At 41.2% G+C, this 12,170-nt stretch overlaps 1 protein-coding gene across 2 annotated transcripts in view; it reads right to left on the reverse strand.

Moving 5' to 3' along the window:
• Positions 1-4,166: 4,166 nt before the first annotated feature.
• Positions 4,167-12,170, reverse strand: part of prrx1b (paired related homeobox 1b) — a 24,300-nt gene continuing 16,296 nt past the window's right edge. Inside the window, exons 4-5 of one of the 2 annotated variants that reach the window (XM_015041226.1) lie at positions 9,229-9,380; positions 4,167-4,228 (exon numbers count right to left, since the gene is read on the reverse strand). In XM_015041226.1, coding sequence (XP_014896712.1) covers positions 9,248-9,380 — 133 coding nt within the window. In that variant the 3' untranslated portion in view covers positions 4,167-4,228; positions 9,229-9,247. Of the gene's footprint in view, positions 4,229-8,781; positions 9,381-12,170 lie in introns of those variants that run through there. The other variant, XM_015041225.1, reaches the window with a different exon arrangement.

Below are 12,170 nucleotides of genomic sequence, written 5' to 3' on the forward strand. Positions count from 1 at the left end.
AAGACTCAAAACTTTAATTTCTGGAGTTTCCACTCTGTAATAATTCATACTGGATAAAAAGAAACATTCGACACATTAGGGATTATTCTTAAAACTTCTCTAGGTTCAGATAATTAAGGATAAAGTTATCATGGTATTAATATTTTGATTTCCATAAATTACACTGGGCCTGAAACACTTCACTCATTCTCTGTTTGCTTCAAGGAAACTTTTGATTTTAACATTTTTAAAGTTTGTTTTCTCTGTGAGGTTAGAAAATAAACTTCACACTGTAAAAAACAAACTCTTACCAAGTTTTTTTTCTGGGGAAAATATCTCATTAACTTGGAAATATGACAAAACGGCTTGTTTGAATCAATAATTCCTTAACTGGTTAAATATATTACAGTTTTGCTGGCAGATAGTTTCAGTTATAACTTGGCAAAAATGTCTGGTTAAGTTAAATCATCTGCCAGTGAAACTATGATATATTTCATAAATATAAAGTAATTCTTGACTAAAACAAGCTCCCAAATGTTGCTGAAAAGTCACATTTCAGTTAGTTTTGTCATATTTCCAGATTAATGAGACATTTGCACCAGAAAATATAAAAAGCTTTGTAAGATTTAGTGTTTTTGCAGTGCAGACAGGCTTCCACAAAACAACAAAGCTGCAGTATGAAACTTTACTAAAAATATATTTTTACATATTTGATAAAATCTTATCATATAAGACAAATAATCTGAAAAACATCCAGCTCCTCTGCTTTCACCCTGTGCTGTCTGAAAACAACCAATCACAGCCAGGAGGCGGGTCTTAGCGCTGTCAATCATCCTCATGCTCACACTGTGTCTTGGTCTCTGCTTTGTTGAATGCTAATGCTAGTTAGCCTAGCCACCAATGACTGTTTAAACGGTTTTTCTGTAACGGTAAGTTATTTCTCTCCATTAGCACATTTAGCAGCGCGTACATGAAGATGAGTGACAGCATTAAGCCCCACCTACTGGCTCTGATTGGTTGTTTTTGGTGCATTTCTTCACAGATTATCTGTCTCAACATGGTGAAAATTTTTATAAACATGGAAAAAAACATATTTTAGAAAAAGTTACAAACTGCAACTTTAAAACTCTGGAAATGATTATGTTACAAATAAACCTGCAACAATAATAAGAACTGAGAAGCAGTTTAGTCCTTAATGTCAAATCACTGCAAAAACACAAATAATTTTCCTCTAAAATCTAGTCCAAATATTGTGTCACTTTAAATAAGACTAAAAAACTTTTCAGCAACAAAAGAGAGTATAGTTACAAGTGAAACAGTCTGCCAACCTAACAAGACATTTTCCTCACCTTAGAGCTTAAAATGAAACTAAAAACTAAACTAAAATTACTTGGAAAGATGTTTTTGCAGTGAAGTGTCAGCGTTCCTGCTGAGAAACAGGACGAACGTCAGAAACCAAAAACATTCAAACAAAACTCTTTAAAACCATCAAAAATCTGAGGCTGATGTTGCAGCAGAGCAGCCATTAAGGGTCAAAGGTCAGACCTGGTTTGCTCCTGCTCTCTGCCATCCATCATAACCAAACAGTGGGGATGTAAATCTGAACACGGAGCAGCAGAATCACATCCAGGTGTCACCGCCGCAGAAAAACACCGAGTGGGACTGGAAAAACAAAGAAACAAGTGGAGCAGCTGCTTCCAGCTCTGACTCACTAATCAGGTATTAGCTTAACCAGCATCGCTAAATAAAGACAATACAAACATTTCCTCCGCCGCCCAACACTTACACTAAATGGATAATTGGGGGAAAAATAAACTGTGGGGTCCACACGGAGCAGGATCTCCTGTGTGTGGGTGTGTGTGTGGGTGTGGGTGTGTGTGTGTGTGTGTGTGGGTGTGTAAGTGGGACAGAGTGCACTCAGCCACCAGCGGGGGGAAAATTGAAGGCAGATTTTCCACAGCAGGCGCAGCTCCAAATTGCTCATTTTGGACGGAGAATTTGCTCTGGCACAAGATGTGACAATGAGATTCATTTCAGGGCACAAAGACACACACTCACCTACACACACACACACACACACACACACGGGACTATTAGAGAAAACTCAAACCGCCTTCAAAGGAGGAAAAGAAACGCTCTTGTTAGCCTCAAGTTTTGACTTTGATCAAAAGGCTCAGACTGAATGCTCCTTTCTCATTCAACACACACACACACACACACACACACACACACACACACAGCTCTACCGTGCAGTGTCCTGTTTCTCTGCATGATGGTCTCCAGCTGTGCAGCGTCTCTCTGGTCGTCTCACACCTTCTCCACATCGCAGCAGCTTCAGCCGACCAAGATTCCTTAAAAAACAAAAAACCCACCTGATCGGATCACCTGGAAACATCAGGAAACATCAGGAAACATCTGGAAACATCTGGAAACATCTGCAGCTTGGATTGAAGTCTGGACGTCGCTGCTCTGCGTTCGACCAGCTGAAACTTTTCTCCACCTTCAGGAGTTTCAAACCTTTAGGAAGAAACACGATCAGGTCAGCAGACGACCTGAGAGACTTCAGTCATTTCTTCAAGTGTGACTTTAATTAAATTAATATCGACTGAGACTCGACATGGGTGCAGATTACAGATTACAGAGTCAGAAGTTAACAGCAATAATTCTGGTTCTGTCGTCACTGGGAAGAATTGGAGTTTATTTTTCAAAGCTGCATTTTTATCATTCATTTACTAATAATGTCTCAGTCTGTACTAAATATTTAGCTTCCTAATATAATATCTAGCATGCTAACTACATTATTCAACTTCAAACTAAGATTTTTGCTTGCTAACAAAATTTTTACTTTGAAGCTAAATATTCAGCTTCATAAATAACTACAATATTTACCATCAAAGTCCAATTTTAGCCAGCAAGCTAAATATTTAGCTTGCTAACAAAATATTTAGGTTACCATCTAAATAGTTTCAAACTAAATATTTAGCTTTCTAATTAAATATTCATTACAAAGCTAAATATTTAGTTTGAATATTTAGCTAAATTAATCCCATTTACAGGCTAAAATTACAAAGGTTTTCTACAAAACCAAAGAAACCTTCAAACTAATCAGTTAATCAGGAGCAACAAAAAGTCGAGCCTTTAAGAACTCAGCTGTTCGCACAGTAGTCCAAATATGTTCATGGAAAGTTAAGTGGAAGGAAAAAGCCTGGTAAAGACAGGTGTCCATTCAGACGTTTGGGTGAGATTCAGGAAGAGATGTCTGCTCCTGTTACTGATCAAATTTATCAGCAGCTGAGTTTTTCTTTTCATTCTTTAAAACCAGGTTTCCTGTACTCTGCTACTTTCTCCTACTGCCTCCGTTCAGGTATTTCCTGTCACCACATGCTTCCAACAACAAAATCAGCAACAAGCTGCGCTCAGCTGAACTTCCAGACTGAATCCTTTCACCAATCAGTGGTTCTGAGTTTGATTGGTTTGGACTTTATGTAATTACATTTAAAATGAATTGGATCTGTTAGTTTTAACATCAGTTATGAGCAATTTCACTGAACTGAACTTCATTAAACCGTTTTTATCTGAACGTCTCTGATAATCGGCTCTGATTCAGCTTCAGGTTTTATTTCTGCCTGGATGATCCATAAATCAGAGTTCAATGGTTCAACAAGCTGAGATGAAAATCAGCAGGAAAACTGCTGATCCACAAAAGAAATATTAGAAAATGCTGACTGGGTCAGCAGATTAAACAAGACTGAATATTCATCGTTTTTAGAGATTAATGGAAACATTAAAAATCACTGAACCAAAACAAAACTGTCAAAACTCACACGTTAGTTCAGCTCTCTGTCAGTGGCTGTAAATCTGCTTGTGAATTTAATAATCTTGTGGTTTTTAGTTTTCTGCTGTTGACAGATGTTCTGATGCGCAGCTGCAAGTTCTCACAGCGTCCAGCAGGGGGAGTAAAACATCAGCTTATTCCTGTTCCACAGTTGGAAGCAACAGGGAAAATCCCAATGATCACCAACCAGATTCAGCTTTTATTTCTCCAATAAAGCTTTAAAGTTTTAATTTGACCTGATGCTGAGAGTTAATTCGAAACTTTAACATTTAAATTTAAAGTTCAAAGTGGAGCTGCTTGTTATTTCGCTGCTTTTTTCCAATCAGTTCAGCAAAGGAACGTTCTCTGAAATGACTTCCTGCGTCTTTCCCAGGTCGGCCGTGACGCTGGGAGGTTCGGACCGGTCCGGTCCGGGTCATGATGATTACACGGCAGCATCCCGTCGCTCAGCGTAATGGCTGCTTTGGTTGCTTCAAGAAGCAGCAGCAGCAGCAGCTATTTTAGCCCAACCAGAAATGGCTTTGATTTCATTTCCTTCCAGGACAAAAATAAAAATATGTCGGTCTGCATGTTCTGCGCTGCATGAGAGAAGTCAACGTGTAATTTAAGGCTGCAGCAGGCAGACCGAAACTTTAAACGTCGCTCTCTGGAAGGCTGTCATTTACAGATGTATCAGCAAGTTTAAACAAACCAGAAAACACATTTTCTCTCACCAGAGGCAAAATTAAACTTTTAGTCAAATTAATTACTGCACACTTTGATGATGACAATGTCTTACAGTTCATGAAGCAGAAAACCACCAGGGTCTGCTGATCATCCTCCAAACGAGTTACCTTGGTCAGCAGGTGGCGCTGTTCCAGGCAGCTGAAAAACAGAGCACTGCCGTCTGGAGCTGAAACAGAAGAAGACGAAAGCAAATCAGGAAAACATGAAGTCGGAACGCAACACTGAGACCCGAACCAGATGGATCTGAGAATACTTACAGCTTTGACTCAGACTCATCATGTCCGCCTGTCGCCATGGCAACAGGCTAACAACTCGCTCTGTCACCAAAAACAATCCATCCACTCTCTGAAAAACAACACAACCGGCCTATTCCAAGCCTGTGGATGCAGCGCAGAAAGTATTTAACATTCAGTCTGAAGAAAGGCTGAAACTTTCCTGCTTTACAGACGTTTTATTCATTTTTATTTAACAAATTATGGCGAACAACTTACAGCTGAAGCACGAGAAAAATGTTGTACCAGGACCCACAATCCATTTCTCCCGCTCGGCTGAACACTCACGTTTGTTTTTGTATTTACCCGGAAGTTTTTTGAGCAACTGTCCCCCTCCTGGCCTGTGGGGGCGCTGCACCAAGAACCACTGAAGGAAACGACACAAAAACCTCTGAAGACACTGAGAGCAACTTCCTTCTTCACCAGATGGAAACAAGATGGAGGCGTCAGATTTTAGTGTTGGAGGATTTCTCTAAAGACCAGGAGCCATTTCTGCTGCTAGCGCTAGGCTAGCACGTTAGCTTTGGTTGCATTTACCCAGAATGCCCTGTGCTGTAGTCCACTTCCTGCTTTAGAAAGGTCTCAAAATTGACCTGTTTGTTTCCATCAAGTGAATTTATTTTCAGAATTTCAGTTTATGTAACTCTGTGGCCAAAATCAGCTCCTGATTGGAGCATTTCATTAATGCTGGAAAGTTCTGGATTCTGTTACTGAAATATAAAAATGCTACAAATATTTTCCCCCAGATTTCTGCTTCCGGGTCTAAACCAGCTGGTTCTGAATCTTTTTCGCTGTTGGTTTGAGGAACTGAGTAAAATCATCGGTTTTATCCAAGAAAAACCTGCAAAAAGATCCGCTGTCAGAAATCTGGATCTGAATCAGAGGGAAACGTTTATCTTCAGAGAACAGCAGCAGTGTTTAATTTGAACTCCTGCAGAGATTATTCTGTATTTCTATCCGCTGAAGAGCGGGAGGTTCTGGTTCCTCATCCGAGCCGACGTTCCGGCTGGGCAGCCCGGTCCGTCCGCGTGGTTCCGGGACGTTTCTGGGCCAAACGATCCGCAGCAGCTCAGATTTCCTGGAGAAAAGTTTCACCTTGAAGGCCGCAGTTTGTGAAAATAGTGACTTAATCACACAAACAGCGCAACCTCTGAGTCAACTGCAGTTTGCGTGGAAACTCCACATCTTGGGACATTCCTCTGGTTGCTCGCTCCAACCACACACTGTTAACAGCTGCGCAGTATTTCACCGCTCCAGAAACCGCTCATTAATGAAGCATTCGCGATCATGTGGCACTGACAGCGGGACAAAGATCACTGCAGGAACCGGAGAGGCAGCGCTCCGCTTCCCGCTCCCATGCATGCAGACGGCCCGCCCCGCCCTCACTCGCACTGTCTCCTCTGTAATGAGCTCCAGATGTGGCGCCGCTGCCAGGGGAGGGGGCGGGGGGCATGTCATGTGCTCAGGCGAGGAGAGACGCTGTCCGAGGGGACGCTGTCAGCCCTGATGGAGTGGCTGGCTGGGCCCCGGGGGCCAAACGGAGGGGGCGGGGGTCACAAACATCCCACATCTGGAATCACTTCAGGTCAGGCCGGGCTGGCCGTGAAAGGTGAGCCGGGCGCCTGGCAGGGGGCAGAGGGGCAACACTGGACATACCACAGTCAGGGATCAGTGGGCAGGAAAACAACCGGCAGCTGAAACTAACCCAGGAATCCCTCCAACAGCAGGAACAAACTTTAAGACGCATCATTTGGAAACAGAAACTTTACAGACAAAAGGTCCTAAAAGAGCCACGAAGGAACGTCAGTCGTAAAAATAAACAGAATCAGCCTCCAGGCCTTTACAGGTCTTAGCTTTTTAAAAGCGCCTTCAGCTCCAGGTGTTTCAGACTCTGCACTGCAGCTAAACACGACTCAACTGTGCCGCCTAGTTTTCAGTGATAATTGTCATTATTTTATTTGCATATGTTGTTTATTTCTGTGGTTTGGTTTGTTTTCTCTCTTTCTGCAGGTGTGGAACCAGATTCCTTTCCTCTAAACGTCTTTTCTTTTCCCTCTCTTTGCCTTGACATCAGAAGTAAACTCACATTTATAATAAAAACTCACATTTATAATCAAGTCTACCATAAATCATCAGGTTTATCATCATGGCAAAGCTGCAACACTTCACTTGTGAAAGTAAATGAGTTGAACTTCGACTCGCTGCTGAACAGAACACAAAATAAAAAAACAGCTAAAAAGCTTCAGAAAAAAATCTAACTGAAGAAAATCAGCAAATCTAAAAGAAAAATAATCTAATTTAACTGATTTGAAGTTGCTAAAAAGTCCAAACCTGCGTTTCCCAAACGTCTAATTTAAGGTTCACAGACGATCTTCACTTTAACAACTTCAGGAGAAAAACATCCAGAAAAAACGCCGAGAACGACAAACGTTCAAGTTTAATAAAGTTTAGTGAAATTTAACCTTCAGACACCTGCAAACTTCAAACTGTGAAGCTGAAATGTTGAAATTACATGGAGGAAAATATTAAAATGGCATTAATGCTTCTGTAACATAAAACTGAACAAGTATGTCAAAAACCTCCTGAAACCTAAAAACAAGGTTTTTATTTTTGAACATCTGGTGTTTTAAACAGTTTGGTCTCATTGATGTCACAATTTTTATTAAATCAGGTAGAAAACAATATTCAGTCACTTTCAGGTCATGTTTTAAATGTCCAGATTAAGTTATTATAAAAGTAAAAATTTTATTTGAAAAATAATTTTAACTCAGAAAACAGTTTTAGAGCAAAAACCTGAAAAATGATTTTTAGCTTCTATTAATACAGATTCCAGTTATGGATCAATTATTATTATAAATCTGCTCCAAATGGACAAAATACTGTAAAATGTTAACATTATTTCCACGGGACGATGTTTGAACTCTGCTGTTATAATTGATGTTGTTATGAACGTCTGAAGCTCAATTAATAAATCAGGCTGTTTGCAAACAGAAAGGAAATATTTTTCTGTCCTGAGAAAAACAAACGATTTTCTGATAATTCAGTTTAAAACGTCGATGAAATTTAAAGAGCCAAAAAACTTTCAAAACGATGGCAGAAAAAACAAAAACTGCTTAAAATGTTTTCATGAGATTTATGTTGAAAATTTAACGTTGCATAACTTTATCAAGTCAGCGTAGAAAAAATGTTCGTTTCCTCAAAAAGTCTAAAAATAAAGAAATAAATCGAACACTTTAACTTCCTGAATGTTGAAGAATGAATTTAACAATCAAATACAAATTCATGTCAGACATTTTTTATTTCTTTGAATTTTCTGAGTTTAATGATAATTTAAAGTTTTAACTGAAGTTTCTGAACAGCGCAGAGACGTTTTACTTTCCAAAGTTTCACAGCCTGAGTTTGATCCAAAAGGCTCTAAAAGTTTTAAAATCTGGAATAAATCTGAAGCTGAATCAGGTTTCAGAACCCGGAGCAGGTCAGCGCTTCAGGCGGTGAAAGGCTCTGAATTATAAATCTGCTTTTTTCAAGGCACTTGTTCTGATACTCGGCCCGACTCGGAGGACATGTGTTGGTCCGTGCCGAGGGTCACCAGGGGTCGCGAAGAAGAAACGGCGAGCCGTGGAGCAAACGAGGCCCCAGGGCCCCTCCGCATTAAGGAGAGGACTTCCCTCCTCGTAAATATTCGGTTTTTAAAGATGGAAACTTCAGGCTTTTCTAATCTGGGAAAGAAAACACTCCGGACAGAGAGCATGAGCAGCTCGAGTTTTTCTGTTCTCTGGTGATAAATCTCTCCTTTATGGGCCGAGCATGAGCGCCGCGATCAGGTTTGCTTTCCAAATGGCCCCGGCTATAAACAGACTTTATTTCACACAGTGTCTGAAGTGTGATTTAAGTTAGACTGCACTGTAAAACAACAACAAAAAAATCTGATTTCTGCTGCACAAACGTGACAAATCCTCCAGCTGGAATCTGTTTGGGTTGCTTGAAATGCTTTTTTTATTCATATACAAGGTTCTGTTACAAATAAAGTATATCATAGGAAATTATCTACTGGTTTGGCTTCAGAAATACATTAACTTTATACTGGACTATATAACATGTAGGTCAGAAAGCACTGAAGCGGCTTTTCAGTGGTATAACATGGAGAAAAAACATGTTTTTAAAAAAATAATGAGTAAATGACAAAGTGTTTGGTTGGCTGGTCCCACTTTTGGTTTTTATCCGCGACGTTTAAAAAAGAAGAAAAATGAAACGGGGGATTCCAAACGGTCCGGGTCCGAGTCTCAGTCAAAGCCAGACGCTCGATGCTAAATCCGCTCAGGAAGTCCTTCAGAGTTCAGAGAACCTCAGGAGGAAGTAAAGTCACCTCGGGTTAGAAGCCCCGCCCCCGTCCCGGGACGGCGTGGCCGTTTCCTGTCCGGTCCGGAGCGGCGGCTCAGTTGACCGTGGGAACCTGGTTCAAGCTGTACTCCTTGGCTTTGAGCCGCAGGTTGGCGATGCTGTTGGCCATGTTCATGCCCTGGGACGTGTTGGTGTTGGAGCAGGTGGGCGGGTAGGTCGCCATGGCGCTGTGGAGACACGCAACCAAGCGTTAGTGCCGCCGACACGCGGCCCAAATCCAGCACTCAGACAAACCACAGCAGCTCAACGCCGATCCAACCAGTCAGCTCATGGTCTTCGTCAAAACTCAAAAACTCCTTCAAGTTTCTTACAATAAAAGATCAACGAAAAACCGGAAACAGGCTCAGTTAAAAAGCAGAACCATCAGCAGCTTTTATTGGGATGAATCCTGGAATTTAGCTTCTATGCTAACTTTGAAAATGTTCGTCGCACTTAGCTTCCCCTAAATTCATTTTCCTGGAAAAACTCTAAATGCTAATTTATTGGCTGTTTTGAAAACTTTACATTTAATAAAGTTCAACATCTGAGTTAAAGTTTTGGTTCTTAACTTTTAAGAATCCTTCAAGTACTTAGATGTTTCATGCTCTTGTTTTGAAGGGGGAGAAGACTGTTTCCTGTTATCATGTTTTTTTCCTCAATAACTTTAATCGAAACAAGAAACGTACAGAAACAAAACAAACAAAAAAGACAAAATACAACAAATACATTTATAGAAAATGTAAATGATAATTTGTTCTGAAGTGTCGTCTTTCAAGGTCAGATTTAATTTGAATTGAACTTAGCTCTTTAGCATTAGCTTCTCCTATATACCATGTTTTAGCCCTTAGCAGAACTAATGTTTATGATTAGCACTTTGTGGTTAGCACAGCTAGCCTTTTAGCCATCACTGACAATCATAGATAAAATTCTCTAACTTCAGATTCGGACTATTTTGTCTCACTTGTTTGACATTTAGAGCGTCTTGGCCACAGTTTTTATCTTCATCATCATCATCTTCAGCCTGACATTTGTCTCCATCTTGATTCTCCTTCACTGCCGTCAGGCTGCAGCTCTGATTGGTTCAGAAGAAACTGGAAGAAACGAGCATTTAAACCCGTTTCTGCTCTGATGCAGGCTAACAATAATTTCACTTCTCTAAATTATCCAAACAATTTTCATTAACAACACATTAAGTCAATAATGATCTAACAGGGACACAAACAATTCAAATCAAACTTTAACCATTTCTAGTGACGGTTTGAAGTGTGCATTATTCTAACCCCGCTCCTCTGGCCAGGGTGGGAGTCGCCATAGTAACCACAGTTACTATGGCGACTCCCACTGCATTGTTAGAATATTCAAAGGAAATGGCTTCCAGACCCGTCTCTCCTGCTTCTCTTTTAATGGAGCCCTGATCGAGTCGCTCCGGTCCGGCCTCGGGAGAATCCTCGGTTTGATGAAACACGTCTGGCTGCTTCTAGCAGAGCTCACTGTAAACCACCGGCAGCGAAGCCAGAGTGGCAAAAGAGCTGCGGGGTCACGGGGTCACCGCTGGATTTAATACGCTTTGTTTTCACATTATCACCTCATCAGGACGGAGGCCGATCGCCCCGACACGCGCAGAGAGAGAGAGAGGTGTTTACATTGAACACAATTATTCTGGAGCGGGAAGGAACCGGAACCGGTTCTGGTCCTGATTTATGATCCACAAACAACAGAGAGAAACTGGATCTGACAATCCAGCAGAGTGAAGACGAGCCGTTTGTTTGTGTGGAGATGAAGCTGCTGGCGCAGTCGGCCGCGGCGTCGAGGCGTCCTTCGGCTCAGGAAGCAGAGAAAATTAAATAAATATGTGACGTAAAAGTCAAGCAGTGAAAAGTTTCTCCATGTTTTCTACATAAATCCTGACACAAGCAGCTGCAGGACGTCCAACTCATAGAAAACTAGTCCTGCTCAGTGGAAGGATACGCAGAGAAACACTGATGTTTTCTGGATAACAAAATAGACCCTACACATTAATACAGACTTTTCTTAAAAATCTAAAACCAAATGAATCTCAAATAAATCAGATTTTTATAATGCTTACTCTGTTTCTGTGTAGGATCTATTTTCTTAGCCAAAGAACGGCAGTCGTTTTGATGAACGTATTCTTCCGCTGGTCAGAAGAGTTTGTTTCAGACTCTGGGAATTATTCCTGTAAAGATTTAAAATCTGTAGTTTTCCAGGTTTTTTCCGAGGTTTTCCTTTGAGCTAATCGTTTAATCCAGAACCGAGGGCGTTCTCCGGTTCCAGGAGACGGAGGAAGAAGAAGTAAATAAGTCATGTTAAAGTAGTGTGACCTGTAAATATGAGTAAACCTCTATAAGGAGCAGCTGCTGAGGAACCTGATTGGTGGAAGGATACGTTGGTGAGAAAAGATTTAATTCAATTTTATTTATCAATTAAATCCTGAATTTTTCCAAAATGTTTCAGTCGCCTGAGATGCTGAGGATTTTTACGCTTCTTCACTTTCACACCAGTCGGTTATTTTAATAGTTTTAAACTGAATTATGGGACTCTTCACGCTGGCTGCTCGCCGTATCCTTCCGCTGCTCAGACCGGATCTCCTTCTCTGTGTTCAATAAGAACCTTTAATCAGAGAAATGATGGAAACCGAAAATCTGTCAGTTTTATCTAAAAGCTGAAGGAGTCTGAACTGGACCAGAACCAGACCAGAACCGGGTCAGAACCAGATCAGAACCAGATCAGAACCAGGTCAGAACCGGGTCAGAACCGGATCAGAACTGGATCAGAACCAGATCAGAACCGGATCAGAACCGGGTCAGAACCAGATCAGAACCAGGTCAGAACCGGGTCAGAACCGGATCAGAACTGGATCAGAACCAGATCAGAACCGGATCAGAACCGGGTCAGAACCGGGTCAGAACCGGATCAGAACCAGGTCAGAACCAGGTCAGAACCAGGTCAGAACCGGATCA

Source organism: Poecilia latipinna, unplaced genomic scaffold (assembly GCF_001443285.1).
Source record: "Poecilia latipinna isolate Pla-1442-1.1 unplaced genomic scaffold, P_latipinna-1.0 Scaffold543, whole genome shotgun sequence".
Lineage (NCBI taxonomy): Eukaryota > Metazoa > Chordata > Actinopteri > Cyprinodontiformes > Poeciliidae > Poecilia > Poecilia latipinna.